General features: G+C 41.5%; 1 protein-coding gene across 2 annotated transcripts in view; it reads right to left on the bottom strand.

Moving 5' to 3' along the window:
* LOC146576003 (Na(+)/H(+) exchange regulatory cofactor NHE-RF2) overlaps positions 1 to 8,224 on the bottom strand; it is a 38,975-nt gene extending 30,751 nt beyond the window's left edge. For both annotated transcript variants that reach the window (XM_085270965.1, XM_085270966.1), the window contains exons 1-2: positions 7,538 to 8,224; positions 6,215 to 6,511 (exon numbers count right to left, since the gene is read on the bottom strand). In XM_085270965.1, the coding sequence (XP_085127091.1) occupies positions 6,215 to 6,511; positions 7,538 to 7,984 (744 nt within the window). In that variant the 5' untranslated portion in view covers positions 7,985 to 8,224. The remainder of the gene's footprint in view (positions 1 to 6,214; positions 6,512 to 7,537) is intronic.
* Between the last annotated feature and the right edge of the window lie 6,309 nt (positions 8,225 to 14,533).

The following is a 14,533-nucleotide window of genomic DNA, read 5'->3' as shown; positions in this document are numbered from 1 at the left end:
AAGCATGAAACATCTGTTTAGAAGACGTCAGTTTAAGGGAGATTAAACAAAAAAACGCCATAAAAGAAAACTCTGCAGAGTACCTCACACAAACTGCTGCCTCTGTGCAGCCCTTTGCAGTAACAGACACCCCCAAATGGCTCGCCTTGTCAGAGCAACAACTTCTCATCTGTTTGCCCCTCACAGTACACCTTAGAGGAGGGCAATCCTGCAGGTTATGACACGGGCTGAAGTGGCGACTGCAGGACCCCCAGACAAATCCTGTGCTCTGTGCTGTTACATTGGAGCTGACAGGAAACATCTTTTTCCTATTATCCCGGGCAAAATGAGAGGCTGAACCAGAGAACAGGACATGTGACTCCCACTGAGTCAGAGCTGAGCCGTGGTCTCATTTTCTGTTGTTAAACTAATGGCCAGAAATAATCATTTTTAGGAGGCAGAGACCAAGAAGCAAAAGGGGCATTTAAAATACAACATGTCAAACAAGGAAAGAGACAAGCCTGCCTTGTCGTGACGGTTTACAACATCTGCAGAGAGACAGAGGAAAAGCAGATGTTTTTCTTGCCTTTGCGGATCTGTTTAAGGTTAAATACACAGAGATGTACATTACTGCTAAAAGCACCTCTACTGTTTTCGTCTGTTTTATCCATACAGAGAACACTGATGGCAGATTTCTTTTACACTCCTCACCCCTCTGACCTCAAGCCCTGACTTTTAAACATCGTGATGTCTGTCCATAATTATCTCACAAAATGGTTTTCACTCAAACGACTACAACAATCTGCATTTTCTAAAACGGTTTAGTGTATTTCTAGCGACCGGTCCCAAGCCTGGATACATGGGTCTGTTTAAGTTCGTTTAAGAGGATTTTTAGTCTAAGTTGTTGTTGTGGTTTTCTCACTATAATATAGAGTCTTTACAATGGTCATAATGGTTTGATGGAAGTCAGAATTTAGGGCGATGCAACTGCCTGTTGAACAAATATGCACATGTGCATGTTTGTCCTTGCACCATCATCATCATCATCATCATCAAATCGTTAATATGACAAACTTGATCATGCAAATGTTTCACGATCAGATGCAGAATACCCTCACATACCACGCCCCTCCTCTCTGTAACTGTTTTGACAGATGCATCTCCACAGGGAACAGGTGATCTCTACAAGACGTCTGCAAATCTTTTACATTTTTATTTAAAAACAAGCTTCTCAGTGGGCTAGAAGCAGGATCAGTCATCTGTTGTTGCACTGTTTCATACTGATCAGTATCTGAATGGGACATGTTGTTAAGTATCAAATCACCTGGAAACAGAACTATTAAAGTTACAGCTCAGATGTTGCATCATGTACCGGGAAAGCTGTAAAACTTCTCTCCTCCTTTTCTTTGTTTTCCACATATAGACTTTTTGTGCCAAATTTAGCCGTGTGTATGTTTCCTGCACGCTAAGTGGTGTCACTGTGACCGTCACCATAGCAATGACTTTCTCTGTGTTTCCTAACAAGCCTGGTGTCAAACCACCCCGGAGTCCAGCGGGACTGGAAAGACCAACAAAAGGCTGCAATATATTTATGTGTGTCGGAGGCTTCACCATGAACAAAAGAGGAAAATTCCAGCCAGGGAAAGGTGAACAACAGAAACAATATCCACTCTGAAATGCAGCAGTTTCCACAGATGAGGTAATGCAAGCAGTCCTCTCCCCCCAAACTTTCTATATTACACTTAAAAAACAAACAAACAACTTAGTATGCAATCCCAGTACACCACGGGTTAATTCCTAATCTCAGTGCCAACAAACACCAGCTAGCTCTACTCTATGTATACATGCTGCTTTCTCTGCAAGCTCTTTTGCAACCCACCTCCAACCACAGCTCCTCATTCAAGTCTTGTCTGCTGTCACTTTTCTTTGTAGCAGGGTGCTGCTGCAACCATACAGTCCCTGGCCACTTTATTAGATACATTTATCTAGCTGCTTTTTAATAATGTAATTATCTAAACAGTCAACCACATTTCAGTGCATTTAGGGATGAATAACATGACCAACTCTTTATGATCACAGTGTAGTCATCTTCTGTTAGCTGCTTCCAAAATGCACTATGTTACAAAGCTCAGACCATCTAAACCTGGTTTCTTGAACACGACAATGATTTCACTGTCACCAGATCTCAGTCCAATAGAGCACCTTTGATATGATGGAGCTAGAGATTCCTGTCATGGATGTACAGCCGATGTACAACTCTGCAGCAACTGTGTGACGCTCTCATCTGAATATGGACCAAAATCTCAGAGGAAGGTTTCCAGCACCTTGTTGAATCTGTGCCATGAAGAATTAAAGGCAGCACTGAAGGCAAAAGTCCAACCCAGTACTAGCAAGGTGTAACTAATGAACTGGGAAGTGATATCCTTCACTGGCTGTTCTAGGTAAATGTGTACGTGAGCATGCATGTCTGTGTGTGTGCTTGTTTCAAAACAGGTTCTGGAGAGAAAGTGAAACCCAATGCTTCATCTTTAAGGTTTAGTGTTAATGACACACACATAACACACCTCACCGCATGTGTGTGTCTGCAAAGGAGGGAAAGAGGAGCTCGTGGACGGAGCACAGACACCTCAGGTGTGTGCTGAGGTAAGACGACGCAGCTTAACCTAAACTGCTGATGCTGCTGTCCTTGAAGCCTTTCTTCTGCTCTCCCAGGAGCAGGCACAGGCAGTAGGATCACTGTTTCTGCTAGAGGCTTTCTACACAGTCTAGTGGCTGCTATTGTGCCAACAGGCCAAAGATTTTAGGAGAGATGGAAACGAATATTGTTTCAGAGACCAAAAATAAGCTACTTTCTTCTGATCTTCAATCAAAGAGGTAGAAAAACAAAATGCCTTTAATGTGGTTCTGTAATTCAGTTACTCACTTTAAGTGGGCAAAAGTAGCTGAAAGCTGAGAACGGTGCTCAGTGATAGTGACACTTCTCTCTAATGCTGAAAAGGGCAACAAAACAGCCGTTACCAGGCAAAGGTGTCATGATCTACTTATGTTAGGAGAGATTTGATGAACACAAAAAAATTGTCTGCTTCTTCATTTTTTTTTGTTTTTGGTCATATATATATATATATATATATATATATATATATATATATATATATATATATATATATATATATATATATATATATATATATATATATATATATATATATAGAGGATATTGATTTAGAATGCATGCACACACACAGCCAGTCCATCCATCGCTCAGCCGTCGCCCTCTCGACTCCTTCTGCTGTACCACAAATCAAGAGAGAAGTAAACATGAGAGGAATGCAAAGGAAAAAAGCAACCTGGGGGATGAGCGGCCATAAAACAGAGGGAAAATACAGACAGTGTCATGTAACCTGGGGAACACATGCACAAACACACAAATCCCTCTCATGGGGATATTTATTGGGGAAATGTGAAAGTAATTACAGTTGCAGAAAAAAGTTTATGTCATGTTTCTTACGCATGTAGCGATTTTAGGCTATTAGACCTGCATGATCTGTGGCTGTCGAAGCTTCTATTCGTTCAGCAGACAAGGGGATATTAAAAAAAACACAAGCTGTAATAAAAGTTTGGCATTTGACGGACATAGTTTGAAACTGAACTGATCATGGCCCAGATTTTCCCTTTGCAGCTGACACACTGGGACCTCCTACACCTCCCCTCCCATCCCCTAACAATAATTTTGTGATTTTTGTTGCTGTAAATAAAAAGTACAGTGCTCTCACTGAGTTAGTTAGCAGTAGGTTCCAACTTTGAAACCCATTTTGAGCCATACTTGTCTACGTTTAGGAAAACTGGCACCATTGAACAGGCATGAAGTGAATTCCTGTTCTTTTTGGATAATTTTCGTATTGAAGAAAACATAGGATCTTTCTCAAGTCCTTTTATGTTAATATGTTATTTTAAAGGTGTTTTTTTCGTGGATTCAGAGGTAAGTCTATCTATTTTAGGTCACAATGCAGCTCTGACGTCGCCTCATCTGCCCTTTCTCCCATCGTACAGCAGGAGGAAACTGTCTGTGGCAGAGTTCTGAAAACTAGAAGGTGTGTTTGTTGGTGAGGGGCAGCGCATGGGTTCAGGAGCCAGGGCACTCTTTTCTTACATGTGCTCATTTGGACATTACACTGAATTTTCATTGGGAAGCTAGCATGGTATTATTCCTGAAATCTGGTACGTACCCAGCTTCACCAGGTAATAGCTCGAAAATGAACAATGTACGTGTGCAAAACCGGCTATAGCTTGAAATTTGTGATTTTCACTGAATATACAAACATAATCTGCACAAAGTGAACTGAAAGTGCAAATTAAAAACACCAGTAACATAAAACAGCTTGGGGGTCAGGTATCCAATTAAAAAAAAACATCCCCAGCAGGAGGCTAGACCCTGGAAACACACTGTGTACATGCACAACCACCCTCACTGCTATACTGGTACATGCACAACCCATCTTTCTCCCTCATTGTGTGACTCCTTTGCACTGCAAAGAGGAGAGAGCACTTCCTGAAACTTCTTCTTCCAAAGCTCAAGGTTAGCACTGGGTGTGGTTCCTTCTATCTGCTCTGTCTCTAGTTCCCTCTCCTACCTTCTCTTAAAAAAGTGAAACCTATGAGGAAATTTGCTTAGCTCAGCGGTCTGGCTCTCCTGCTTTGATGAGCAAAAAGAAACTTTTACAAGAATCAAAAACAAAGAATTGGGAGGAGTATTTTACTATGTATTTTTATAGTTTATTCTTGTCTCGGTTATTCTGTGTTTCTTCGGTGGTCTGTGTGTTTTTCCCCTCCACTTTCATTGTTGTAAACACCAAACAAGGGGACGTGCTGCATCAGCAGGCTGTGCCAATAGTCTGCATATGTGTGAGGGAACAGCTTCCTTTGAGAAGTCCGATTCTTTGGAGGCTCACAGGAATCAGTCAGGCCACAGAGGAACTCTTCATTGCGCCAGTAAAAATAGAAAGAAGCTGATTATCTGTCACGGTGCCTGAGCAAATGTGAACTGTTGATACATCAACAGGTTTCCTTCGTTTTTTATTCGGAACCACAGATGCCTTTTTTTGGCTCATCTTGCTGAGCTTTTCTTCAATTCTTTCATTAGACTCATTAAGACAGAAAAGAGAAACGAGAGACCGCTGAGCAATTCCTGAACCGAGTACTAGGATTTCTCCCCACAGGTCAAAGCCAGAGCTGGACAAAAGACACACACACGCAAACACACGCATCCAAGATTTAACTGATTGGGCCTGTCACTGCTCTGGTAGAAGGACTGCCTCAGTGCTGCTCACATATTGGCAAGGCAAGCCTAAGTGAAAACACATGTTGTGTAAATGCAGAGAATAGAAGTTGAGCCTCGGCCTCCCCCCAATAAAGACCATTTGAAACCAAATCCGATCAGATCTCAGAGCGTTCCAGGAGAGACAGAGCGGGCGGAAACGCTTCCTGTTTTTCAGGACAAAGGGGAGTAATAATAAGCAGTGAATCCAAAAAAAAGAGAAAATAAAAAGTATCGAATGCTTACTACAGGTTAGGCAACCAACTGTGACAGCGATCCTGTAACTGTCCTGTAAAAACACTCGATCTACAACCTTTCAAAATATAGGCAGGTCATTATTTTTCATGTATTGCAACTTTTTTATTTTCAAGATTTCTGTGGATTTTCTTTTTGCAGAGTTACTACGTTGCCTGGTGCCAGATTCCTAACCTCTGACCTTTCACATCCTCTTTGACCTCTAACACAACATCTGGAATGCTTCACCCGCATTCATTGCATTCACACGTAACAACGCAGACTGTGGAACCTGAATGTTATCTACGTATCTGATCAAAAACTGGCAAAGCGACAAGAAAACAAGTCTAGGGTGAAAGCATGCTGAGGAGAGTCTGTTCAAAGTGATGACTCAGTCACTACCTTCCATCTGTTCTAATGCAAAGTGCGTATTTTTAACTCTCGGGTGTGTTCAAGCAGACAAATCTCTAAGAATTTTCTATGATGACTGGCTCGAGAAGCTTGACAGTTATTTGTGGGTTTACTGGGGAGCTGGTTCACACTGAAAAAAAGAAAACACACTCTTTCTGTAAGTTTTAAATTCTTTTGTTGTTAGACAGATATCTCCTTAACAAGCCTGGAAACACACATATTAGTGCTTTAGTAAGCGTGTAGTGTGACCATTGTGATGATCCAGCACGTCCTTACCTTCTTTGCAGCCTTAGACGGTGACCTCCTAGTGGGCTTCTGCACCTGGTCGCTCACTGTGACGGGCTGCTTAGACAGAGAGCCGTTCTCCCGCTTCTTGGAGGGGGAAGATGGTGTTGACGATGGTGCTGGAGAAGGAGACACAGGTGGAGAGGAAGAGGAGGAAGGATTTCCAATTCTAAGGACGGCCATATCCTCTGTTGCTGTGAGGCGCAGGCTGCGTAGGCTTTCATAGGTCTCAGAGTCAACCACCAGCAACCTGGTCTTGTTGTCCATGGCCTTAATCCTCTGTACCACCTGAGGAATGGAACATCGAACGTTTGGTTTGAATACATTAAATTCTCTACAGTTTGGCAGCAGATAATTAAATGCTACTCCTATGAAGGATTAGTCCCAATCCATCCATCAAGGACTTGTTTAATATATAATTACTGACCATTATATTAGGCTGTAGACACCTTTTAACATGCAGGCCTGTGATTTGCATCTTTATTTTAGGAAAAATGCTGTATAAGCAACGTTTTGAAAAAGGCGATGGCTCTAGGTTTTTGGGGTATGTGTGTTCCTTTAACTGAATTTCTTAACATAACTTTGTATTTATTTGGTTCTTACTGTTTGACAAAGCAACTGTATCAACTGATCCATCAGTTTTTCTAACCATTTATTCCCATACATCTGTAGTGGGAATATAGTGGGAAGCGATGTTTTCAAAACTGACAATTATCATTGTCGTTGTTATAGATCACTGTCATATGAGCAGGAATATGAGGCTCCTTAGAAACACCTGGGTGGCAGATTTGTTCCCTGAACTTCAAACACAATAGTCAGAGGGTTTGTTTTCGTCTTTCAAGCTGCAACAAACCTAATATACAGCACACAGAGAGGAGGCTGGTGCTGATCTTCCCCCGTGTGCATGCAAACTTGTGAAAATAATTATCTGAGCCTGCTGACTCTATCTGACCACCAGCCAGGCCTTGCAAATAGAGGAGCACACAGTTTGTTAAGATCTTATTTACAGGGACCGGTTTATATTTAAGCTCAGGCCACTGACTAGAGACTTGCTGATTTGTTGAATTTCACTAGGAAAAAAACTGCAAGGGAAGGAATACAGCCTGCGTAAAGTTCTTGCTCAGCGCGCCCCTTGTTTCCAAACAAAATGTTTTGTAATTCAATAACCTGCAGACCTCTGGTCTGTGACGCCGAGTGGAGGAGGAGGCTATGCGCCACCGTGTCAGGATGTCTGCATCAGCCAGTGTCACCTGTTGATGTAGCCCCTGCTCAGCCAGCTAAGACACAAGTTAAATAATAAACACATCTACTTGCCTGATGGTGCGTCTCCTTCTCCACGTTTACTCCGTTCACTGCGACCAGCCTGTCACCGGCACGCAGCCCTGACGCTTCTGCGGGGGAGCCAGCCTCCACTTTGCGGATGAACTGGCCGCTCTTTCCTTTCTCGCCATGCAAGTGAAATCCATACCCGTTCTCCCCTTTTGTCATGACACAAAGCCGCGGTTTCCCCACTTTGGCCATTTCCCCCTTTGTCAGTTTAAAGCTTCTGAAGTGTTCAAGTAAAATATAACAACAACAGCAACAACAACAATAATAACAATAAATGGAAATATTGGAGTTTAGGAGAGCGACTGCAGGGCTGCTAAACTTCTTGGAGAAAACATATCTGGCTGACACGCGCGCTCTCCCAGTACAAAAACACAAAGTGGAACAGCCACAGATGCGCTTCAGAACAAGAAGAAAAAGAAAAAAATAGTGCATGCAAGAAGCAGCAAAGTGTAAAACTTCAGGTAACGAAGCAACAGCAGCAGATCCTGTGTCTTGTATCCAAGCTGAAGCGCACGGCTCAAAGACTCCAACAAAAACCCGACGGGCGCGCACAGACTTCAGAGCCCCCGACAGCGCACCATTACTGTTACTGCAGACGTCGAATAGACTGCCGGGTCCTCTCCTCTCACTGGAAATTTCTCCATAACAACAGTTCGGAGAGCATACGCTGAGTACAGTTTGCTCTGGGTTAGAGCCGCGTGCGCAATAGCACCACCTCTTCCCAGACCGCTTACCTGCTCTCACTGTTTTGGGCAGGGAAGGAGGACTAAAAATGATACAACATTGCCCCTGGGTGGCAGGAAATGGTTTTGAACGGTGTCCTAAAAATAATGAAAACACCCAGCTATTTGGATTCTCACTCTCAATACATCCAACTGGTAGCCTAATTGTAATGGGTCCAGACAACAGTTCATCTAAAGTTTCGGAGCCGTTTCATAACATATTATTATTCAAATAAATGTCATAACTGTGCTACTAAAATACCCACTAAAATCTAACTGATGAGCCCAAAGCTTTTAGTAAGTAGGCCGTTTCAAATACAGTATCCTTATACTATCCTTAATTAAGTATCCTCATTAATGCAGACCAGGGATGTCAAACTCATTGTACATTGAGAGTCTTGTCTAACGACTCTAACTGCACATTCATTAACTTAATATAAAACATAAGAAAGTGGAATTTCAACAGAATGCCTCAGTTTTTCTACATGTTAAAGAGATTCTGATGTTATAAATCAAATACATCTGTCAGCACGACTCTTTGGACTTTACAGACAAATTACTGGTGACTCATTGGCCAGACTATCCTGTAGCTGTAAAACAAAACAGCCCTTGTTATTACACAGATAAATTTCTATTTATTTATTTGTTAATTAATTTAACAGTGGAGATGTATAATAGTCACGGAGGAGATCTTTATTGGAAGGAAACGCTATAAAAATTATAAAAAGACAGTTGAAAGTCTACAATTGACCTCGGGCCTTATGTTTGCCACCCCTGATGCAGACCATCAAAAACGCCAATGGTATTGCTGTTTGAGATCTTTGCTAAAAAAATGAACTTAACACATTCATAATTACAGCCGTTGATTGAATTTATGTTGCGTTGGAGGGCGCAACTGTACTTCCTGTTGAAACCTTCACAATAAAGCAACCCAGTGAACGTTGGAACAAAAGCAAAACAAAAAGGATACAAGAAAAGAAGAAAGGCCATTTAAGTAAAAAATAAAAAAAGACAGAGAAAATATCCAGTGAGCAGCAGTTCTCTGAAGAAGGCAAGTAAAACAGTTAAGTAAATAAAATAGCACTTGTTACAACAAAGGTATGCAGAAGACAGCACTTTGTACCTTGATACAGATGGGCTACAGAAGCAGAAGACCACACTGACTGTCACTCCCGTCAGTTAAGAACAGAAAACTTGGGCTACAGTTTGCATGAGCTCAACAATACTGGACAATGAAATTTTGCCAGGTCCAATGAGTGTCAATTTCTGGAGGGTAGTGTCAGAATTTGGAATAAGCAACATGAAAACATCCATCCATCCTACCTTGTAGGCCCTATTGGGCCCCTTAGCACTAACTGAGCATCATTTAAATGCCACAGCCAACCTGAATATTGACGCTAACCATGTCCATCCCTTTACCACAGTGTGCCCATCTTGTGTTGGCTGATTCCAGCAGAATATTACGCTATGTCACGAAGCTCAGGTGATCTCACATGGCCACCAGAGTCGTTGGGTCTCAGTCCAATAGAGCAAGCTCGGGATGTGGTGAAACAGGAGGTTCACATCATGGATGTGCAGCTGACACATCTGCAGCAATGTTACAGTGCTATCATGTGAATATGGATCAAAATCTCTAAAGAATGTTTCCTGCACTGTGTCAGTCTACGCAATGAAGAATTAAAGCAGCTACAAAAGGAAAATTGGCACAACATAGTACTAACAAAGTGTATCTAATAAAGTGATTGGTAAATGTAAATACTGTAATTGAATGGCGACGTGTGTGGGGAACACACCCTGTCATATCAAAAACTCCACTGACTTCACGAACGAGGTCCAGAAACTTACCCTGGATCTACATGAAACCATCGTGTCCTTTGATGTGGTCTCACTCTTCATTTGTATACATGCAACTGAGGCAGTCAGAAAACAACTACAGCATCAGATTTGCACATGGTTAGACCTCTGCCTTATCACCACATATTTTAAATACAACAAGCACTTCTACAGGCAAAAGCTTGTACCATGGGCTCCCCAGTGTCACGTATTGTAGCCAACCTTTGCATGGAGGAAGTGGAAATTAAAGCTCTTGGCTCTTTCACAGAGACAGCGCCTAGCCCCTTAGAGATGGTGGCATGACAAAAAGACTGAAAGCTGATAGAAGTATTAAATAATTTCCCCTAGGGATCAATAAAGTATTCTGATTCTGAAGTAGAAGAAGATCTGTATTTTTAGGATGAATGATTTTAATAAATAATGTATATATACAACCCCAGTTGCAAAATAGTTGGGATGGTGGGAAAATGTAAATAAAAACAGAATGCAGTGACATAAAAATCTCATAACCGTTACTGATACCAACGACCTTCCCACTAACCAGGTGCTGTAGTTCATACTATGACAAAACGAGGGCGCTAAACACTCACATTTCAGTAATCGTTTAGCACTTGTCAAAGTAGAAACAACACCATAGTTACAGTTCCGGTCACCCTTTAAAAAATAAATGCATGTTTTCAAAGGCTTAAAAACACAAAAGCAGACAAATATAAAAAAGGCGGTATGTTACTGAAACGAATCACACGGATAAATAAAGCAGTCTGTGATAAATACTGAGCAAACAAAATACTCACTGTGAACCTTTAAAAAAAAAAATAATTTTAGCCTATAACAAGTATTTATTTCAGCAGGAAATGTTTCTTTAGTGTGATTTCTAACCTGATGCTGACATGAACACCAGCAGGTTAGACTGATTTCCAGAACTAAAGAGTTTATCCCGTTTATTTACTTTTTTTCTCATCAGAAAGTACGCAGGTGATTAACTTTCACCTTTAATGGACTAATACTCATCCAGCTGGATCCAGTCTGAGCCCGCGGCCTTGAGTAATGAAAAACAGATGGTCAATCTCAGTTTATTACTCTTTGTATTGCCGTGGCACAACTGCTGTTGCTCATCTGCACATCCTTCACTTCACAGCGATGATTCCACTGAGTCGGAGCATCATTTCCTCTCTCAGCTCCTCTGGGAACTCGAGGAAATCACTGTTTGTCAGGCCTGGAGTCCAGGCTGGCTCACTGTTATTTTAGCTGTACGCCTACCCGCTGATGGACTGTCTAATCTTGATGACTGTTCCATTTAATACACTAGTTTCCTGTCAATCAGCCATGGAAGGATCATCCTTTTCACGGTGGGGCACTTTAGGGAATTTAATTTTCAGCGGAGACAACACAGCAGCAGAAAGTGGGTCGTTATCGTTCCTGCTCCGAGGTTCACTTTATTTTTAGATGGGTGTTAACATTTCCCGAGGAACATATAAATCTCTCTCAAAATGTGACAAACCCTGCTGCTGATTTCTCACTTTTAATTTTATTTTGGGGGATAAAATAGTCCTTAGATGAACCATCAGCAGTGGAGCTCCAAGGATTAGCGGACTGAAAAAAATGACTGGGAACAATTTTGATAGCGATTAATCATTTGGAGTGATTAAAAAGTTGTGCATTAATGGCCAAAACGTGTTGCTGATTTTCATAAAAATAGCCCCCCCCAAGGGCTAAAACTCAAACCTTTCATCGCAAAGAACAAAAAAAACACATGCGCTCATGAGCTTGCATAATGATGAAGATTTATTCTGCCTGTCAGGCCCTGATTGTGCTGCAAGAGCTGCGTTTCATGTTGCATTCTTCTGCTGACAGGGACCGAGAGGGGAGATATGAAATTGTAATGTAGCGCTCAACACAATCACCCTCCTCCTACATGAACTTTTGCACGTTCTCTAGCTCTCTTTCTGTTCCAGTTTCCATGTCATCATCACATCACCGCTTCTTCTTCTTATACTGGCGGATGGTGGAGGTGAGGTGGAGAGATGATGGTGAGGGTGGGTTGGATTCAGTGACTGACACCTCCCGGAGGAAAAAAGAAGGTTTTAGTGAATGTCTGCGCATAGAAAGAAAAACAGCTGGGGATTGTCAGCATCCACACACACACACTGTAAGATGTGTTTTACCAGCACCAGCGAGGTCTTCTGCTGCCTGTTTATATTAAAGAAGACAGCTGGTGCCATCGGGGGGAGAATTCTTGGGGGAAAATGTCCATTTTTAGTCTGTGTCACAGCTGTCACTGCCTCACCTAAATGGCTCCATGAGTCAACAAGCACGCAACACATACACACACACAGTGTCCACAGCAGGACAAGCTTCAGGTATTTTATTCCGATGACGCAATCACAACCGAAGTAGTCTCAAGTGCCTAATTTAGTGCCCAAGTTTTACCCCCTCATCTCCTCAAATCATGCTTTTTCTAATTGATATAAACAACTTAGAAAACACAGGCGCGACCTGGATCTCCGTCACACCCATGTGACCTGGTTTAATTGCTACTGACACACTGGAGCCCTTCCTGCTGCGAGGCTCCTTCCGCTGTCGGTTTTGCAGAGAGTCTCTGAAATATCAAATGGGGTTTTTTGAGACATAAACCGGTGTGAAGAAAATGGCATTGCTCCAGGAAATGCTGCATTAATAAGTATGACATATGCCATTTTCTAATCTTAAAGTCATCATCATCTCGGTCCCAGTCCTCTGGGTCATCTGTGACACTCCACCGACTGCTCTTTTGTTCAGGAGGCCTCTTATATATGACTTTAAACTTGAAATTGAGGCGGCGAGAGGTGCGGATAGACAGCAATCACATCTGGGTTTCAGTGTATTATGGCACACTCAATAATCTGCATCCATGCATCTTGAGTTTATTTTCTCGGATCCATCTGTCATACATTATTGAAATGGACAGAGACATCCTACCTTCCCCCTCCTGGCAGAGGGAGGAAAAGAAAACACTGTGGGGTGGAGAAGGGCACAGCTCTCAGCTTTAATTAACCACACAGGGCAGCTCACTCCTCCTCCTCCTCCTCTTCTTCTTGCTGATCCCCTCTGTGCTCCTCTCTCCGCTATGTGTGCAAATCACATGGAAAGAATGTTAAGTTTCCTGACTTTCAATTCAAATTCCAAAAACAATACACTGATTTCTTTTAGGTGTGGTTAAGACTGACTTGACAGACAGTGCTGCAAATGATGTGTGAGAGATTTTGGGTGTTTTTCAGCCAAAATGCATGCCTTTGTTAAAGCATTCATTTAAATGCATCAAAGTCTGAAATCATATTTCATGCTGTATTATTATTATTATTTTTACCCCTAAGCTGTTAAAAGGCTGACAGGTTAATGACGTCACCCCGCCAGGCAGGCGATGTAGGATTTTGAAATGGATACCATATGTGTGTCTACTAGGACCCCTAGGGGTACTGGGGATCGCGCAGTATTTATATATATATATAAATACTTCAGATTTTGCACTCCCTTTATATATCTTTGTATGATAGATATTGTAAGTTTCAGCCAGATCCAAAAGTGTTTGCATGATGACATAGTTGTTGTAAAATTGCCTCTGCAGACCAACAAGGGGATCTTAAATCAAAGATGGGACTAAAGTGCAGGGTTTAGTAAACTATTGCATTAACTGTTCAGGAATTACATTTTTATACACAGTGAAAAGTAATTGGACAGCCGACCGAGCTGGTAGCCATTGGCATGTTGAATTTTGTGGTTAGCAGCTGTGTGTTTTGTCTTTTGTCTCCATTGCACAAAAATTACCGTTAGATAAAACACAACTGAAACACCTTTACTTGTTATTTAACACACTTGCTAAATATCAACATGTTAGCATTAAGGTAAGTAAAGGAAGTAAGCTTTGATTTAAATAGCATCGCTCAACATAAATGTCATGTGTTGCACTGCTAAAGCGCACAGGGAAAAACTTTGTAATATGCTCCGTGTTAGCATTTATCTCAAATTTTCCAAGTAAAACCTGAGTTAACATAGCTGCAGATTTTCTGTAGTTTGCCAAAAACACTCAAAATCATGAAGCAATAATTTAGAGTAAAATGAAACATATTCATATAAATCAAATGTTTATTTAATATTATTATTAATCCTTACAGAAAGCATGCTTGCTATAAACTGAAATTATACCAATCAAGTTCATTTCATTCAACCAGATTCTATTAAATTTAATGTTCTACATTGTACTTATGCAACAAAACATGGAAAATTTACATGTAATAAACCTGCTTGAAGTCAGCATCTTTTATTTACTTATGTATTTTGGGCTGTTTTTGGCCTCAAATAAAATGGTGTTGCTAATATTGTCTCACGAGGCATGGTTCTTTTCAACAACAAAACACTTGCAACTTGGACCTCTGTTCATAACTTCTGC

Source organism: Mchenga conophoros, linkage group LG4 (assembly GCF_057382185.1).
Source record: "Mchenga conophoros isolate Kocher_MC1m ecotype Shallow Benthic linkage group LG4, M_conophoros_male_GT1.1, whole genome shotgun sequence".
NCBI classification, from domain to species: domain Eukaryota; kingdom Metazoa; phylum Chordata; class Actinopteri; order Cichliformes; family Cichlidae; genus Mchenga; species Mchenga conophoros.
This window is presented reverse-complemented; position numbering and strand designations above follow the sequence as displayed.